The sequence below is a fragment of the Myzus persicae genome, unplaced genomic scaffold, assembly GCF_001856785.1.
Source record: "Myzus persicae strain clone G006 unplaced genomic scaffold, MPER_G0061.0, whole genome shotgun sequence".
NCBI classification, from domain to species: domain Eukaryota; kingdom Metazoa; phylum Arthropoda; class Insecta; order Hemiptera; family Aphididae; genus Myzus; species Myzus persicae.
In genome coordinates, this window is record NW_019100861.1 from 2,018 (window position 1) to 21,712 (window position 19,695).

A 19,695-nucleotide genomic window follows, 5' to 3' on the forward strand; every position below is an offset into this window, starting at 1 on the left:
TGAACTGCTGAGCGTAAATTTGGTATGTTACTCGTTTGTAAGACGGAGACAACGCATGCGGGTGTGGCGTCCTCTTAAGGAATAATATTATTGTTTATACTATGCACTAGATGTTAATGATGTGCGTCGTTACTCGTTACTTAGTATTACTTAGTAGTAACATTAACAAACTAATTCGTCACCAGATATCGTAGATTCCACTTAAGGGGATCGCATCACACGTATTTTTCGTACGTTTTAGACCAATAAGCGGTGGTAAATTACACATACTTCCGAATGTCCGATTTTAACTTTTAATACATGTATGAATTCTTTGACAAATTAACTACGCTTTCTAGGAAGTCGATTTTCAATTTTCAATTTTAAAAAACCATAAAATTAAGATATTTTTTTTAAAAATCTCATGAAATAATTGCATTACATTTGTATTTATTTTGGGAACATCTGGCTTTAAATCAAAAAAGTGGTTCCTACAAAGCATAGTTTAGAAGCTCAGGAATTCAACCCTTTTTTCGAAATTACAATCGAACTTCAGGAAGTATGTTTAATTTACTACCGCTTTTAGTAGTTTTTATAGGTTATGCACACAAGAATATATTTCGTTTCTTGCGATTTATTGACTTGTGCGTGCGCGTGCGAGAATTACATTCGCCGGCTGCCCGACGCGGCGCGACAGTGATTCTCGGAAATACTTAGCCGATAAGAGTTACTGGATAGGTATAGAAAAATAATACTAATGGGCAACAATAATAATGATTATTTCCAAAATTATATATATTATAATAATATGTACAACCCATGTATATTTCAAAAAGAAATAATATACTACCTATCACCTATGTGCTATGATTTATAAATCATTAGACATTTCATTTCAACACTAAGCGCCGATCAGCAAAGTTGTCTGTAAGTTAGTAGTGTTTTGAGTTATTTTTTTTTTATTTTTTGACAAAATGGGTAAAGACTGGCGTTTTGGGCAAAAAACTAGATGCAAGCTAAGTGCACCTAGGACAAAAAAATATCGAATTAAAAATTTACAATTAATTAAGAAAAAAAGTGATATAAATAATAGCTGCAATGATCAGGTAATTATAAAAAATATATATATAATTTATAATAATAATAATATTCTAAAAATTGAAAATTATTTAGTATTCTTTTATTTTAATTGTAACAGGAAAATACACATTTACCAGTATCTGAAAATGTTACGATAAATGAAAACAATATAGAACTTCCAACTGTCACGAGGTAAGTAAAACAGTTATGGGATATTAGTCATTGTGAAATAACAGTTTTAGAACGTAGAAGTTATAGATACTAACATGCTAAGTGCCTATATATTATTGATGGCTATAATAAGTAATAACATACAAAAAGATGTAACTTATAATTATAAAGTATTTTTTTACAAATAATTTTCTCATAAGTTGTACTTATAACAATTTAAAAAAAATTGTAAGTCACAAATTTTTTTCTTATAAGTGTTTTAAGTTCAAATAGTTACGAAATATATAAAAACCGCGAAAGTGAGCAAGTTATTTTGTAGTTGATAATTAATAAAAAATTTAATAGTTAATCCCTAAGGTAAGAAAATTTAACGAAAGATTCTCGATAAGTTTTTCTTTATAAATAACTGTAAAAAAACTTGAGCGTCATTATGCGAAAAATTTAGTTTAAAGAGTCTGTAAATTAAATTTTTTATGAAATAGCGTAAAATAAAAATTTAGCTTCAAACAATTTTAGATATCTGTTTCTATTCAAAAAGTAACTTGAAATTTTCGGCAGTTTGAAGTTCAAATATTGACAAAATTACGAATATTGGCTAATAATTTTTCTTGTTAAAAATGTATAAAAATGTTTGTATTCATCGCTAAAAAAAAGGTAGGTTAAGTATATACAGCTCTGCTGTACAGAAGTTGTTGAGTGGGGGGAGGAGCACTGTACAGGATTTATTAAATTTAAATTCAACGATAAATCATTGCATACGAAAAATGATTCTGAGCGAAGACCGTCCATCAGCCAATAGTATCAAAGAATATAATATGATATTATTGCTGTAAAAGTAATTTATTTTACTACCTATGAGTAATACAGTAGGTTGAATTAATTTTTGGAAAAAACTTTAAATTTTTAAATGCCGTTGTGTTGTTAAAATATAATAACATACTTTAAAAGTTTCAAGTACCCAATAATAATATTTTTAAATTAAAAAAATCAACTGAAATCTTTATTCTTGGATTAAATATCTAATTTTGTCTATTTTAACTTAAAATGTTCTTAAAAAAAACTCTATTAATATATTGTTTAGATTTCTTGATTACAATATTATAAAAATCGAACTTTGTTCAATTACAATTAAAAAAAAAAAGGCACTTTAGAAAATAGAAATACAGATCCCAGGTAGGTACCAGAATGTCTGTATTATATTATTCAAATTAGAGGTACTGACTTACAAATTACTGTAAGTTAAAGACACATAAAAAAGTATTGATAAAAAAAACTTATTTTGATTGTAAAAATATTGTAGGTTACGAAATAGATGGAAATTTAATTTATTGTGATTTTTTATTTGTGTATAGGACTAAAACCAATGATTTAAAATTTATGAACGCCGAATCTTCGTATCATGACAACTTTGCCTTTCAAACTAAATCATTTTTTGCTTCTACTCCGTTAAACACAAAGTTATTTACTGAAGTACTTGGGGAGGAAAATAATAGTGCAGAAATAAATAACTCATTTAATTGTCTAGATGGGAGAAGATTGGTCAATATTAGATATATTTTTGAGTCTATTCAATCGATAAGACACCAAGGGTTTGATTGTTCATTTCGTGACTTGGAATTTACTAAAGAGAAAAGGAAAGGATTTTGCAGTACTTTTTGTTTTACTTGCAAAGTATGTGGCTCAATTGAAAATATTAATAGTGAAAATCCTTCTGATAACATAAATATAAATGTTAATATGGCCGTTGTATCTGCCGTTGTATCTGCCGTTGTAAATACTGGTCAAGGATATGCCCAACTAGAAGAATTTGCTGCAACTTTGAATATGCCGGTAATTTCTAATAGGATGTACCAAGAAATGCATTCAAAAGTGTTTCATTATACCCACAAAATGGCTTTGGAAGGAATGTTATTAGCAGGGAAAGAAGAAGGTAGGTTAGCTGTTGAAAGGGGTGATGTAGACCAGCAAGGACGTCCTAAAATAGCTGTTGTAGCCGACGGTGCTTGGAGTAAACGATCCTATAGAACCAACTATAATGCATTATCTGGTGTTGTAAGTGTAATTTATAAAATGTAAATAAATATTAAAATTAATTAATAATTTTTGGTTTTCAAATAGGCTTGTATTATTGGAGCAGTTACTAAAAAAGTTATTTTTTTCGGAGTCAGAAATAAATTCTGTTGTGTGTGTTTTTCGGCCAAAAAGCTTGATAAAGAGGCAGGGCCTCATAGTTGTTTTTTGAATTGGGATGGACCTTCAACAGCTATGGAAGCCGACATAATTGTTGATGGGTTTAAACATAGTTTAGAGATGCACAATGTTATTTATTCACAGCTAATTGGTATGATAAATAATAAATATATTAAACTAACTTCCATCATTTTTAGTCCTACATAATTATAACAAGAGCTCGGAACTTAATGCACTTAAAAAATTTAATTATTATTTTTTACTGTCCAAATCACTAAATATGCAATAATTATGCACTATAAACTTTTAATATTTTTTTTCTAGTGTCATAAAATTAATTTCAAACTTAGTAAGCTTGCTGATAAATTAAAAAAAAAAAAAATGCAAATACAACAACTTCCGAGCTATTTGGTTTTGCTTTGATTCTAAAACGTTTTATATGTAATTTTATAGGTGATGGAGATAGCAGCGTTATGAAACGTTTACGCATTGCCAAACCCTATGGACCTAATTGCATTGTAAAAAAAGTTGAATGCAGCAACCATTTACTGAGGAACTACATTAACAGATTACGAGATTTAACAAACAAAAGAAAAAATTCTAAAGGTGAGCCAATACCGGGTTATCTCAGAAAAATTATACAAACTCGTCTATTGCGATTACGGTACGCTGTCACTGAGGCTGTAAAATATAATCAACAACTTCAGACAAATATACCATACGAAACCAGATTGATGGTTTTAAAATCAGATTTGGTAAATGGGCCTAACCATGTGTTTGGGGATCATACTAACTGTAGACAGTACTTCTGCCAGGGCACAAAAGAAGGTAGTATCATTGAATATAACTAGTATATATTATAATATAGTTTATAAATGTGTTGAGTAAATTTAAAGTGTATATTTTTAAAATTTATAGGTGAAGATAATCTTGTAGATGAGTTAAAACGATTTGAACTATGGGATGATATAACACGTGCTAGAAATTTACTGACCTACCACACGGAAAGTCTTATGTATAATTTTAATAACAATGCGGCAGAACTTTACAATTCAATATTAGCCAAATTTATCGGCGGAAAACGGGTCAACTTTTCTCACAAAGGTATAACATTTTAATTTTCGTTTTATTGTAATTTAAAACGTGTTATATTTTTATATCGTGTAAAAGTTCACCACATAATAGTTTTAAAATAGTGATTTGCAGAAAAAAATAAACATTGTTATTTATTGTACAACTAATACATTCATTGCTTCGCTTACAATATAATGCCATACGTATAATGATATAAACTCAGGGCCGGTGCAAGACAACATTTGAGGGTAGGCAAGTACAATTTGACGCCCCCTACTATAGCTTTTAAAAACAATTTTAAATACCGCAATATAATAACTAGTTTTTTTATTTTTCAAGTTACATAATTTATGTCAAATAAATATAAATTTTTATTCAGTAGGTACATATTTTTGACCTAAAATTCGGCCCTAGACAAGTGCCTACTCCGCCGGCCCTGCATAAACCGTATTCAAGAGTACACTAGTATACACAATACACATTACACATGCATAATATTATTCAATTTATTGATTATTCACCTTTTAATTTTAAACACAAAATGTTTAGGTTCTTATGAACTTCGCTGTAACGCGGCAGTTACAGCTTACAACGAAGGGGCAAATCGTCTATCTTCGTTTAATAAACAAATAACTGATAAAAGCCCGGGAATGTATACTAAACATTACATAAAAAAAAGTGAAAGGAGAATCGAAAATCATAACCGACGTCGTTGCCTTTTTAAAACAACTGAACGTCCAAAAACTGCTGTCAAACCATTGACCAATACCGGACCAGATGAAAATTACGGAAATGTATTACATGACCCGTTTTTAGATTTGACCGAAAGCCAAATTGAAGAGCATAAACGTGAATACTTGAATAAATTATCATTATCAAAGAGTCAAATAAAAATGTTGGAAATGAGAACGAGAAGGCAACACCAGTGTGAAGAATGGTATATTGAAAGGAAAAAACGGTTAGTTCCTATTATTTATTTAGTATTATTTATCAGCACAGATCCAAGATTTGTTCCGCAGGGGTAAGGGGGAAATTTAAGGGAGATCAGAGGACACCCTCTTATATTTTAACTTTTTTTAAGGTATTACTAAACGGTATTAGCAATACTCCCTCAGTCCCTCGTAGAATTACTTATAGAATATATGATTATTATTATTATTATTGTTGTTGTAATTATCTATGAATTTTATTGAGTTATGATTTATGATTTATATTAATAAATAAAATATTGACAGTCTTACAGCATCCATTTTCGGGAAAGTGTGTAAAATGCGTGATAAAACGTCACGTGCTAAAACTGTAAATGATATTTTATTTGGCACATTCACTGGAAATGCCGCCACTAGGTATGGAATTGCCAATGAAGTAATTGCTAAAGAACAAATGGAAGACATTCTAAAGCAAAAAATACAACCGGCAGGTTTAATTGTTGACAACAATATGCCATTTATAGCAGCCTCCCCTGACGGAATATTGGATGATGAATCATTAATTGAAATTAAGTGTCCAGCTAGTGCAAAAGACCTTACACCAGAAGATGCTATACAGGACAAGAAAATTAAATGTTGCTCAATTAAGGATGGGCAATTGTACTTGAAACGCAACGATAATTATTATTATCAAGTACAGGGTCAACTGCATATCAGTCAAAAAACTTATTGCTACTTTTGTATATGGACCCCAAAAGGTAAACAAAAATTTTAAAAATGATTCACTTAAAATATAGGTACTAGTAAAAACTAATCATTACAGGTTTGATGTATGAAAAAATAAAACGAGACGACGATTTTTGGAAAAACAACATGGAAATCAAAATTAAAACGTTTTATTTAGAACATCTTTTACCCGTGTTAACCAAAGAGAACTTGCTGCAATAAATCTACCGCAATACTTTTTTTTAATCTATTAAATATATATATATTTATAATTTATATACCCATTTATGTATTAATTGTATTTATCATTTATTTGTTTACTCTAAATTGTATCATAGGCATGGTTCAACTGTATATGTCTTATGAATAGTACTGGTTTTAGAATTAATTGATTCAAGATTTGAGGTGCATTGTTTTATGGTAATACTTTTTTAAATAGTTGCATTTTAAATAAAATTATGTAATAATGAGAAAGCCGAGTAGTGGGTACTATGGTAAAAGATAACGCTACAATATAACATAAGATATTAGTACGTACGTAGGTATAATGACATATTTTGTGTAACATTTTAATAATTATTATCATTATCGTAGTTCCGGGAACCATTAAACTGTCGGGCGTCGGCCGGTAGTTGGTGGCATGCGATAATGGACACACACACTAATGTTAATTTACTACTCACACAATGACACAGTTCAAATGTACGTGTGATTTGAATTGCCTAAATATTATTCCTTAAAACACGGTATGCTGGAGCCCCCTTAAAAGTATTAATACTTGATAAATATTTGAGATCAAATACTTAACAAAAATTTTGATTTAAGATTGATGTCTCATAAAATGATTCAAATTGTTAAGAAAAACCTGCTGGGAATTGTATTCAGTTTCTAGAATTTTTACCCTAAAATTAAAATTGTATCATACATATTATACCGAGTCAATTGTAAAGACTAAGAAAGTATAAAATGTCAAAAGAGTGTCTAAATAGTTTGAAAATTGTANTAATAATAATTAATATTACTCTCAATTATCTACACACCAAGTATCTATTTAATAAAATGTTTTATTTATTTTAAACAAACAAACCATGTTAAAGGTGAGATATTTATCAATAGAGTAATATTGAAAACTGGTTGGACAGTGATGTGATATGATATTTTAATCATTTAGTCCAATAAATATTTGAAAATTATTTTTCAGTTATTAACTATTATGAAAATGTATGTAAATAAATATGAGTGTAGTTAATTATAATCCTAATAATATAATTATTATTACTTTTTTAAAAAAAAAAATTTTAAAATGATGTATACATTTTTATCATATGTGTGTGATTGTCTGGTGTATTACAGTGCGCGTTTAGTGTCAAGTCAAAATAAATATTTTTTTTGTGAGAAAGGTCTCAAGTCACATATTTTTTTCTATTTTTCAATGTGTTGATATTTAATGTGGTTAAAAACTATAAGTGTACATTAGTATAGCAATTAAAAATATCGAATAGAATTAAGACGATGTTGCAGATGGCACAAAACAGTAAGTTACTTATTTAGAGCAATAGTAAGTGTAATTCTAATGATTTTATGTTTAATTTTTATTTTATTCAGATGTCAACGTCACAACGGATAGAAAACTTCTAAAGCCGGCTGTTTGCAGAAATTTAGGTGATACATTTCTTTCGCAAACAGACAACAATAATGCCATTAGTTTGAAAAACTATTTAGTAAGTAGTGAGTATACTTATTTATTAGACATGCTTACATGTTACATAGTAAAAATAGTACCTAATAATGTTATATCATAACATAAGTAGTGAATTTAACAAAATATATTTTATATACCTACCTAGTTTATTAAAAACAGTTGAAAACAAATGGTGTTATAGTTAATATTATTTTAAATTAATTATGTATTACTTAGGTAACCATAATAAAAAAATCCACCAACATAGATTTACCTACTTAAGATTTTAATTTAATTAACTGTAGTATGACAAATTATTAAATAATAGAAGTATTTTTATCATTAGGAATGAATAAATAAATCAGATCCGTCGTATGGGCTATCAGACAATGATTATCCATCTTATGATGTCAATGATGTTACAAATGAAAAACATAATTTTGAAGTAATTTCTTAAGCAGTTTATTCATAGTATACCTATTTTAATGTATACGTTATTTTATAGAGTGAATTAACTTTAACAAATCTAGTAGGTAATAAAGTAATATTTTTTGTATTTGTGTTTACAGGGTAATGTACTGTNTTTACTACTCACACAATGACACAGTTCAAATGTACGTGTGATTTGAATTGCCTAAATATTATTCCTTAAAACACGGTATGCTGGAGCCCCCTTAAGCATAACGGCGGCTATACTGTGTTATACTTTAGGTGGTGTTGCATAGCAAGTCGAGGGATATTTTCGATTTGCGGAGCGGAGCGACGACGCCGAGGAGCGTAGCGACGAGTGCCGCTAACAGGGCATCACTGTAAATTATTTCTTATTGTTGGTGTCACTGCTGGATCTCTGGTATATTCTAATTTCTAGTACGAGAGCTGGTGGTGGTATATTTAACTCGAGAATATATGTCGGTGACCAAACGGTGTCGGCGAAACGTCCGTCGGCGAATCAGTGGCGGCGAGAACGCTTGGCGACGAGATGTCCTAGACCCCCATAGGCCATAAGGTACCTAACTACCCTACTAATAATAGGGGTTTTTACTTTTATTAGGTATAAAGTATAAACATAATATTAATATTATTAATAATAATAAATTAAGAATTGTTTTATTTACCTAATTATCTTCAAATCATTAAGGGGGGTTCACACTAACACCGTGTCGTGTCGTGTCGTGTGAAAAATGTTCTCTGATTGGCTGAACCGCGTGGTTCAATTGCATTATTTTATCACACGATACCACCGTAACCAAACGATACCGCATAGTTGAATATATTATTCAACTTTTGGCCGTGTGGTTACAGATAAAGCGCAGAAAAATGATAACTAAAAAAATAAATAAATAATGATAAAATTCAAAATAACCTATAATTAAAATTCAGTTGAGCGTTGAACATTTTTTTCAATTGGTTACTTTTAATTAGCTGGCTACTTGAAATTATTAGCATTTCGTTTGTCAAAGTAAGTACACTAAACTTTTATGAGTATTATATCTACATTTATATTTATTATAATTTCATAAGGTATATTTATAAATATACATTTAATTTTTACGCACTCATTCAGTAAGAACTTAACCATTTGCTTTGATATATTGACACCATAAAGCAGATAGGGTTAAGAAGATGGCTTTGTTAATTGCTTGACACAAATTTACCGAAAATACTTAGGTATCATTAGCAAAAAAACTAAAAACAATTCTTTGGTTATTACCTATTAGCATGCCTAGTATCTAGTATTAAGTATCGATGCATTTACAGACTAAATAAAATATTGCTAATGAACACTAAGCGCACAATTCATGTAATATTGTAGTATAACTAGTTTTTAAGTACAAATTACATGTTATAACTCATTTGCCTTACCACAAGCTTTGATTATAGAGCTAAATTCATAAAAATACTTAACTTTGTAATTTAAATTATTAATAATTGTAACAAGTAAACTTTTAATATTTTAAATTAAAAAAATATATATATTATATTATTATAATAGGTACATTTTTTGAATTTTAAACAATAAAATATATCTTCCTGAAGTTCTTTTTTTGCACTGCACAAAGTAACAATTTTCACTGCACATTTACTTTTCTAACTGCACACTAAAAAAACACTGACACTAACAAAACATGTATAATATAAGTAATATATAACAGTGATTATATCCAGTACCTACATCATATTAACTAATGATTTGAATGCTTTATTGCTTTTAGGGTAAATTCTGTCATGGCTGTAATGCTTTTGTAGTAGAATCTGTAAAGAAGCATGTCTGCCCTCAAAGTATATAAACAATAATTTCATAGATTTATTAATAAATAGCTTTACTGTACATTTAATATTTACTTAATACACCCAGTTAGTACAAACGCCTGGAAACACTGGTACAATTCAAAATATTCTGCCAGGTGCCTCAACTAGTTCTGTTAAAGATATTCTTCCAGATTCAACTCCTATGCCTATGTCTTCTTGGTTTCATTCATTATCAGATCATGATGAGGAGTTACATGATGAAGAATCACCACCAAAAGGTGTTTTCAAATTTATATGCAACTCATTTTATTTATAGATAAATATTGTTTTTTTATATATATATAGATATTACTAAAGTGCAATCAACTTCCAATGCTGAACAAAAAATTGTAGGAGTTTGCAAAGAAGACATGGCTGGTTTAATAACATCAATAGAAGTTGCAGACCACTTTGGTATCACAAAATGTCGTTGGGAGAAAGATCCGAAAATATTAAAAATAATTTATCGAATAAAATATTTACTGAATTTGATGGTATATAAATTTCTTAAATCATATGCTATTATTAATTATTCATGATACATTTTCTTGATATGTAGGCAAATATTCTATTCAGGGATTAAAAAAGAGCTGGAAATATCTTAAGGAAAGATATACTAGGGCAAAAAAATCTGGAGTGAGTGGTTTAACAAAATATATTTTATATACCTACCTAGTTTATTGAAAACAGTTGAAAACAAATGGTGTTATAGTTAATATTATGTTAAATTAATTATGTATTACTTAGGTAACCATAATAAAAAAACCCACCAACATAGATTTACCTACTTAAGATTTTAATTTAATTAACTGTAGTATGACAAATTATTAAATAATAGAAGTATTTTTATCCTTAGGAATGGGTAAATAAATCAGATCCGTCGTATGGGCTATCAGACAATGATTATCCATATTATGATGTCAATGATGTTACAAATGAAAAACATAATTTTGAAATAATTTCTTAAGCAGTTTATTCATAGTATACCTATTTTAATGCATACGTTATTTTATAGAGTGAATTAACTTTAACAAATCTAGTTGGTAATAAAGTAATATTTTTTGTATTTGTATTTACAGGGTAATGTACTGTAACTAGTTGCGCTTATAATAATAGCAAAAAAGAAACTTGTATTACATTAAACAACATCAACTACACACTTGAATTTAGCAATGACACCCAAAATTATAATCAAATTACTGTGGAAAATAATAACTTTAATGATCAAGAAAATGTTTTTAACGTTATAGAAAACGCAAAACAAGTAAATATATTTCTAGTTAAACATTTTTATTAAAATTAATATAACATTTTTTTTCTATTACCTATGATAGAAAAATCATGATGACATTTATGGCAAATCAAGTGTTATTTTGGGAACACCTGTATCGTCTGTAGAAAATCCAACGACTATGGAATAGGTATGCATATAATGTTCAATTGTATATTTTATATTTTTATAAAAAAAAAAATGTTTATTTAATATAAACAGGATAATGATGACATCAATGGCGAACCAAGTGTAATTTTGGGCACAGCTGAATCATTAGTTGGGAGTTTTGAAGTACATCTAAATACAAATCATCAAAATAAAAGAATGTCTAGAGTAAGCTTGAAAGGTGATACCAGACAATTCAGAATTTATCGAAATCAAAAAAGAAATACTGTTTTGGAATATACGACTAATACAGAGAACATAGTCAAACCCCGAGCATCTAAAATACTTCTAGATTGTAAAGCCAAATGTAAAAGTAAAATACAAGATGATTAACGTGAGCAATTGTTTAACATGTATTGGGCCATGGGTAGTTTTAATAGACGAACCTCTTATATGTCTACACTTATTACATGTTATCATAAGAAAACTTGTAGAAAATGAAGGGATACACCAGAAAAACAAAAACCATAGGAAAAGACATATAAATACTATGTACCAAGAGATGGTGATTTAATGCAGGCATGTAAAGGTTGTTTTATGAGAATATTTTGTGAAAGAACTAAGTTTTTAAGAAATATTTGTACTAATATGCTAAATTCACCTGCACAACGATGCTCTCCAGATAAAAGAGGTTGTGCACCACCTGGAAACAAACGCTGTCAAGATAGTATTAATTTATTGATTAACAATATTAACTCACTCCCTAGTTACAAGAGTCATTATTGTTGAAAGGAGACCTCTAAAAAGTATTTACCAAGTCACTTTACATTGCAACGAGCTTATGATGAATACAAAATAAGTATAGAAGAGCCAGTTAGTCGAACACTATATGAAAAATATTTTAAAGCTGCAGGGTTGAAAGTTAAAAACCCCAAGAATGATACATGTGCACAGTGTGACAAGTATAAAATCAAGCTTACTGATAATATTATAACAACCAATCAAAAGAATAAGATAATTGAAGATAAAATACAACATCAAAATGAAGTTGAGCAAGCCTATGAATCGAAAAGAAATGACATAGCTACTATGTCCACAAACTATTGTGCTTTGTCATTTGATTTACAACAGTGTCTGCCGAACCCCTCATTAGAAAGCTCTGTTGCATTTTATAAAAGCCAATTGTGGACCTATAACTTAACTGTGCACAATTGTGCCTCATCTAAAGCAACATGCTATATTTAGTATGAAACTATAGCCAAACGAGGGGCTAATGAAATTGGTTCATGTGTATACAACTATTTATCTAATTTACCAAAAAATATTACTCATGTAACCAAGTACAGTGATTGCTGCCCTGGGCAAAATAAAAATAGCATCCTCATGGCTATGTGTCTGTTTTTTTTGGATCAACAGGAAACAATTGATCATAAATTTATGGTGCCGGGCCGCTCAAGAATGGAGTGTGACTCGGATCACGCTAAAATTGAAAAAGCTTGGAAAACATTTCCTTCATCTATTAGTCATCCATATGATTGGATGCAATTAAATAGATTTGCAAGAAAAAATAAGTTTTTGGTAGTAGAAATGGTGCAAGAAATGTTTTTTGACTTCAACAAATTATTGAAAAAATCTTATCAAATGAAGAAAACCAATGAAAATAAAGAAAAATTTGTTTTTGAGATGTTAAGTGGATTCGGTACATTAAAAATGAAAAAGGTATAGTATCTAATAAGACTTCCCTTGGTTTAAATGAGAAATTCCTCAAATTGAACTTAAACAGGAAAAATGCAACTTCAATGGAAATTGAAAGAGCATACTATGATATGTTATGTATAACTGAAGAAAAAAAGAAGGATCTTATGACATTATTGGCATTTATACCTGAAACATTTCATAATTTTTATAAAAGCCTGAAATCAAACATAGATATTAATGATCCTATAATATCTGATGAAGAAAATGAATGATGTAACTTCTGTACAATTTGTTTTTATTTTGTTATTTTAATATTTTGTTTTATTTTATCAAGGTGATTATTCTTTATACTAAAAGTTACTATTTATTTTATCTTAAAAGTAGTTGTTTATTTTTAAAAGTTTTATATTGTTAAAAATGTTATTGATATTATAATTAATAATAAATTATACCCAAAAGACATTATGATTTTAATAAAACCTAAAATCAGTCAAAAATATATTACCTATTAGTAATATATTCTTAATTATTATTATTATTTACTTATATTAAAATATATCATATAAACTTTATTAGATGAATAAAATTATGATCAACCTTTAGGTATTCAATTTGATTTTTAATATAATAATATTATGTACATTGCACATTTGCACATATTATTATTAAAATATTTTGTATTATTTGAGTTACTTTTCAGAGAACTTAAACTATTATATGCAGTAATTAGTTATTTGTTTTATGGAAACTATAATGTAAATATTGCAAAATAATGTATGTGTAATAAACAACTTAACCAAATTATAAAAAAATTAAATTATTAATTATAAATTAGTTTTTGTTGACTTGATCCCAATAGCACGAATATTATTGCATAATAACGACTTGATACTTTTTGCACTTAATGGTATCAAGTCGTAAAATACTATAAACGTTCGTGCTATTGGTATCAAGTCAACAAAAATAACTAAAAAATGGTTTTAAAGTATTTTTTTTTATATAATCATACAATTTATCGAAGTTATAAATAAAATTAATAGTTTCAAATTTTTTTTAATTTAAATGTAGAAGATGAAACGTTTTTGTTGTCTACTGAAAACTGAACAATTACTATTATTGACTTTATTTCTTTTTCACAAAAACAGTTCAAATGCGCACTTTTGGGCCATGCTCTTGTAGCGCTGTCATCCGACATTTCTACCTAAATAATATTATGTACCTACATGGCTACAAATCGATACCTGATATGTGACAACATATATGTGCATTGACCATTGATTATGTTTTTATTTTGAACAACCAACAAACATGTTCCTATATGATTTCATGAACAACAACAATGATTGTGATTCTTTAGTTGTGATTTTCCCTAATTCATAGTTATACCTATGATTTATTTTTATAACATTACATTTTTATATATTATACATAATTGCCAAGTACTTTAATTTATTTATCCTTTATTAAATTTAAATAATGAAATTTATTAACCAGAAAATATATGTAATTGATTCTATCTCAATCGTCTACCATAATTTAAAGCTATTCTTTATAATGTTTGATACCTAGTTACTTCTGGTGGCAGGCCCGTATACAGTGGGGGGAGGGGGGTTCTGAAATTTTTAAAGTAGGTATATATTATTTATAGTGTAGGTTTATACAAACCTTTATATATAGCCTCCCACCGTGCAAAAAACAGTTACAATTATATAAAAGGAATATTCCAATGGAACTTTGAAACGTTCCAACAGGACTTCCATTAGAGTTAAGTAAATCTTTACAACAAATAAGTGTAGATTTATCTGAGTGTTGTCAATATGTCAATAACTGTGTGCAAATTATTAATTCAATACATAAAAATAGTGAGGAAGAATTCCACAAATTATTTTTAGATGTCGAAAATGTATTGAGCTTAGTAGATGAAATGGTTAAAATGCCACGATTAATTAGGTAATCTATCTATCGTAACAATATTCCGGCAGATTCGCCAGAATGGTATTTTAGGAGATCAATTTTTTTGCCATTTTTAGACTACTTCAAAAGTCAATTAATTGAAAGATTTATAAAACACAATTACATTATTCTGGGCTGCAAAATTGTATTCCAAGTTTTTTAATTAAATTGAAACCAAGTAGCGATGAGTTTAAAAAATGCATTGATTTTTACAAAAGCTGTTTATCGACTTATGAAACTTTTGAATCAGAATTGAAGGTGTGGGTGGAAAAATAGAAATTGGTACCCGATAACGAACTTCCTAAATCTGCAATCGATACTTTAGGCGTCATGTCGAAGGACTTTTATCCAAACATTTGGTGTTTAATATCTATACTTGCAACACTCCCGGTGTCGACTAAATCTGTAGAACGTTCTTTTTCAACTTTAAGACGAATAAAAACCTATTTGAGGAATAGCTGCAGTGAAAATCGTCTAACAGGTTTAGTTTTATTGTCAGTCCACCGAGGTATACAAATAGATATTGAAGAAATAATTAATACATTTTCCTGCAGAATGCCACGTAAAGTTGACATTGTTTTATGAATTAAAATTGTAGTTATTCAACCATTTTTTATATTTTGTATACATTATTATATTATATTTTGTAGTGTATAATATTATTGATCAAATTATATATAATTATTAATTATGTATTTTTAGTTCATGCATTAAAAATATTTGACGACACACCAATATAATATTATGTGTAATAAGTAATTATTTTACACATACTATATGTAAAATAATAATACCTGTTAAAAAGTGTTACTAAATGACCAAACAAGAAAAAAAGGGGGGGGGGGAAAATAGTTATCACCAAAATGTCAAACATCGTAACACTATACACGTGATGCGGGCATTCTGGTTATATCATATTATGCATAACGCACACGTATTAGATCGGCACTCAGTATTCAGTAGTGTCCTGAGTAAATAAATCAAGATTAATTAATAGAGAGAATAAAATACAAAGGACGAAGGATTAAAGTGGTAAAAAATGCTATCCTGCAGTTGTGGAAAACTCCTAACTGTAATCCAACATGGATACGTTTCTATAAAATGTTAATAGTATTCAGTTCAATATTATTCTTTGATAATTATTTTTTTAAATTTGAATTAGATTTGTCATCAAACAGACATTGTGTGCAGCTGCACTGTCTTTGAGCGCAGTAAAAACAAACGACAAATCGTTCGATCACGATTAATATAAAAAAAACACGCTTATACTGTTTTGATCGTTGATGCTTTATTAAAGTTTAATATTTTAGACTATGCTCGAATTAAAACGATGAGTGTGATACGTCGATGTCACATCAAGCAAACGCTTAAGTGGTCCGGATGAGTCGCACAGATCGGAGAAGATCCGGAAAACAGCAATGATGTGGAGGCCGCGAACAACAACGCTTGTTCTATCGGAAGCACGTACGGGTTACCGATTCTCACACGTTTATTTCAATGATTTCGTACCACCCATTAACACCATGAGCAACGGCACCACATCGTTTGAAATCATTTTTATGTTTGCTACACGCCACCGCGGCCACGTAATGCGGCCAATAGTTATGGTACGGCGAGATGTAATTTCAGACAAATCACAGTCACCCAAATATTTCAAATCTGAAAATAAAATATGAAGACAAAACAGATAACAGTATGTTAGGATAAAATTCTATCACTCCACAATGTGGAAAGGTATTCTTGTTTTGCTTCATTAAAGTAGGCATACTCGTACACACAGATCCACCACAAGCCTTCAACCGTGAAAAACTGAAAACCGAATCGAGGTAGTGCCGTTGTCGTATGCAAAGTGATAGTCACCCGAACGATGAGTGATGACGTCAGCTCTATCGGAAGACCGTACAGTTGAATATATAAATCCTCATAAGTTCATTTCCATACATTTGTACTAACATTCATCCAAAAGAAACGGCACGCAGCAGGCACGCAGCTAGATCACCAACTGCATGAGAAGATAAACCAAGTATAGAAGGTTAAAAATTTAAAATACAATGATTCGAATTTAATTCAAAACAATGAAATGAAAAATTTCACGAATTTTTTTTTATCACACAACAGTTCGCGTCGTTCGCATGAAAATGTAAACGCAGTTTGGCTGGTCCCAATACAATCTTTTTGAATTAAAATCGACGAAAGAGAAACATCACATTTATGTTCAAATAGTACTCTACAAGTGTCAATATAGGACCTATATGAAAAAAAGTGAACAAATTCGAGGTTTTTTTGTGTTAACGAATAGTTCGTCGTTCACATGAAAATATAAACATCGTGTTTGTGTTCAAAATTCAATATTTCTACTTTAATCTCATTGAAACAGAAACGACACTTTCAAAACCCTTCCTATCGGTATAAAAGTTAAAATTTATTTATTATTGAATTTTTTTCTGCCAACATATAGTTTAACGATGCTACAAACTAAATGTATAAGATTTGAAGTTGTCTTGGAAATACTTAAACCGCAAAATTCAATATAAATTAAAATTTATGTCAAATGGCGATCTACAAGTGCCAATATACGACCGATATGAAAATAAATTCAACAAAGTCAGTTTTTTTTTTGTGCCAACAAACAGTTCATCGTTCACATGCAAATATGTACACGGTTTGGACGGTCAAAATTCAATCTCTCTGCTTTAAAATCTATGAAATAGAAACGTCACTTTCAAAACCCTTCTCTATTGTTATAATAATTGAAATTTATTTATTCTTGAATTTTTTTCCGCCAACATACCTATTGTTGTTACTTGTTATACCTTAACGATGCTACAAACTAAATGTAACTGATTTGATGTTGTAGAATATATAAATTGAAAGGATATAATTATTGGGTAGTATTAAAATAACACAATCAATTCTACATAGTTATTAAGAGTACCAAATCTGTGAGCACTATGTGGTGTTTTGCTATTAAAAAAAATTAATAAATCAAAATGTTCTCAAAAATTTATAGATGTATAGATGTATGTTGTTTGTTACGAAATCCGGTTTAATGTAATACGGTTATAACTCATCTGAATATGCTGGATTGCATGCATTAATATTATAAATTATGAATAAAAAAATAATAATAATATAAACAATATTATAGTATAGTTTTTTTTATTAACATTGTAATCGTATATTATTACACTTTAGAACAGAATAAAAAATAATATTATAAATATCATACAATTTTCTTTATTTTCATTCTTATGTTTTAGCTTCTAGCGTTAGGTTAGGTTAGGTTAGGTTAGGTTAGGTTAGGTTAGCGTTAGGTTAACCTAGCGTTTCTACTTTCTTCCACAATCGTCTAGAAGAAACCGGACAAATATTTGAGGGGAGACACGCTGGTGCGCTCAAATCAGTGAATTTCCATGGTCTCAGACACTCATTGTACCAAGGACAAAAATAGAGGATTTGCGGAGACTGTCAGACCAGGAAGTCTGCGGTGACCGAGCGTGCAGGGTGGTTCTCGTCGGGCCACGATAATACGACACAGTGCACTACAGCTCACGACCGACTGAGATTCAGCCGGCAGCACTCTCGGAGGAGCAAGAGGATGTTGGTGCTCGACTTCGATTATGGCACGCAGCGGCAGCAGCCACAGGACCAGGATCAGGATCAGCTATACAAACGTGTCTAAAGATCGATCTTTGCCGAAGGACCACCGAAAACGGTGGCCGCGTCCTGGAAACTGACCCGTGTTCGTTCTGTGGGTGGTCAGCTGGGCGGTTCGGACTAAAAAGCTTTTGACTGCAGATCGGAGAGGCGTGTCGAGTGCATCGGACCGGGAAATGGTGACTGGAGGAACTTGGTGACTGTGGAACTGATTAAAGAACTTATTCTAAGAAGTGTGAAGGTGGCAGCTTCAATAGAAACGTGACAAGGCTTCGAGAACGCCAGCTTTCGCATATTACAGGAAACTTGCAGGTTAGATTTGTATGCTGAAAATGATGAAACGAAATTAAAAATTTTAATTTTTCCACGATTCTTCGACATTTTATTATATTATATTCTGTATAGTAACACTCATTAAAAATTCAATTCATACTACTGTATAGGACTTACTTATGATATAGATATTCTATTAGGTACCATGTATTGTGGTAAAACCGTTACATTAGTTGTAACGCTTCAATAAGTTTACTGCCTTGGATTTACCAAGTCAATTCTTATTCCCTTCAGTTTCACTGTCGTTTTGTTCCTCCTCAATCATGTCACCATTTCTGCGGTTCCGAAACTCACTCGGCACACGCACTTCGATCTGTAACCTGGCTTTTTCGTCCGATTCGCCCAGCCGCTTTCGCAAGCACAGAACAAACACGGGTGGGCCGATTTCCAGTGGACGCGGCAGCATTTCCAGTGCACGGTCCTTCGGCGTAGACTCATCTATAAACTCGCCCCACTGATCCTGATCCTCTGTCGGTCGCTGCTGCTGCAAGTGCCGCTGCATGCCATGTTCTATGTTTATCTCCGTTGAGCTCGCATCCTCCTACTCCGCCGGCTGA

At 30.1% G+C, this 19,695-nt stretch overlaps 2 protein-coding genes across 6 annotated transcripts; both read left to right on the forward strand.

Annotated features, from left to right (window-relative positions):
* Positions 1 to 207: 207 nt before the first annotated feature.
* Positions 208 to 6,384, forward strand: LOC111026498. Of its 3 annotated transcripts, none has more exons than XM_022304595.1 (9): positions 208 to 1,085; positions 1,178 to 1,251; positions 2,583 to 3,282; positions 3,349 to 3,571; positions 3,874 to 4,248; positions 4,339 to 4,524; positions 5,044 to 5,452; positions 5,730 to 6,181; positions 6,247 to 6,384. In XM_022304595.1, exons 1-9 carry the CDS (start codon positions 954 to 956, stop codon positions 6,369 to 6,371), a joined length of 2,676 nt encoding a protein of 891 aa, XP_022160287.1. In that variant the 5' UTR covers positions 208 to 953; the 3' UTR covers positions 6,372 to 6,384. The 3 variants fall into 3 exon arrangements, with proteins under 3 accessions (XP_022160287.1, XP_022160288.1, XP_022160289.1); XM_022304596.1 differs by having other exon boundaries at positions 5,311 to 5,452; XM_022304597.1 differs by lacking the exon at positions 6,247 to 6,384 and having other exon boundaries at positions 5,730 to 5,840; positions 5,915 to 6,036.
* A 2,590-nt stretch (positions 6,385 to 8,974) lies between these two features.
* Positions 8,975 to 13,341, forward strand: LOC111026500. Of its 3 annotated transcripts, XR_002603707.1 has the most exons (6): positions 10,435 to 10,613; positions 10,679 to 10,755; positions 10,976 to 11,074; positions 11,199 to 11,383; positions 11,454 to 11,540; positions 11,612 to 13,341. XR_002603707.1 is itself a non-coding variant. In XM_022304599.1 (5 exons), the coding sequence occupies exons 2-5, from the start codon at positions 10,096 to 10,098 to the stop codon at positions 10,700 to 10,702; spliced, it is 399 nt and encodes a 132-aa protein (XP_022160291.1). In that variant the 5' UTR covers positions 8,978 to 9,289; positions 10,044 to 10,095; the 3' UTR covers positions 10,703 to 10,741. The 3 variants fall into 3 exon arrangements, 2 of the variants coding, with proteins under 2 accessions (XP_022160290.1, XP_022160291.1); XM_022304599.1 differs by lacking the exons at positions 10,976 to 11,074; positions 11,199 to 11,383; positions 11,454 to 11,540; positions 11,612 to 13,341 and adding exons at positions 8,978 to 9,289; positions 10,044 to 10,110; positions 10,187 to 10,358 and having other exon boundaries at positions 10,426 to 10,613; positions 10,679 to 10,741; XM_022304598.1 differs by lacking the exons at positions 10,976 to 11,074; positions 11,199 to 11,383; positions 11,454 to 11,540; positions 11,612 to 13,341 and adding exons at positions 8,975 to 9,289; positions 10,044 to 10,110; positions 10,187 to 10,358 and having other exon boundaries at positions 10,426 to 10,754.
* Positions 13,342 to 19,695: the final 6,354 nt, after the last annotated feature.

Bases quoted from the DNA above. Each gene is read 5' to 3' on its own strand.
- LOC111026498 (XM_022304595.1), top strand. From the start codon at position 954: ATGGGTAAAGACTGGCGTTTTGGGCAAAAAACTAGATGCAAGCTAAGT. The intron at 1,252-2,582 runs GTAAGTAAAACA...ATTTGTGTATAG, and splicing joins GAACTTCCAACTGTCACGAG to GACTAAAACCAATGATTTAA. The intron at 4,249-4,338 runs GTAGTATCATTG...TAAAATTTATAG, and splicing joins CTGCCAGGGCACAAAAGAAG to GTGAAGATAATCTTGTAGAT.
- LOC111026500 (XM_022304598.1), top strand. The intron at 10,359-10,425 runs GTGTTTTCAAAT...ATATATATATAG, and splicing joins TGAAGAATCACCACCAAAAG to ATATTACTAAAGTGCAATCA.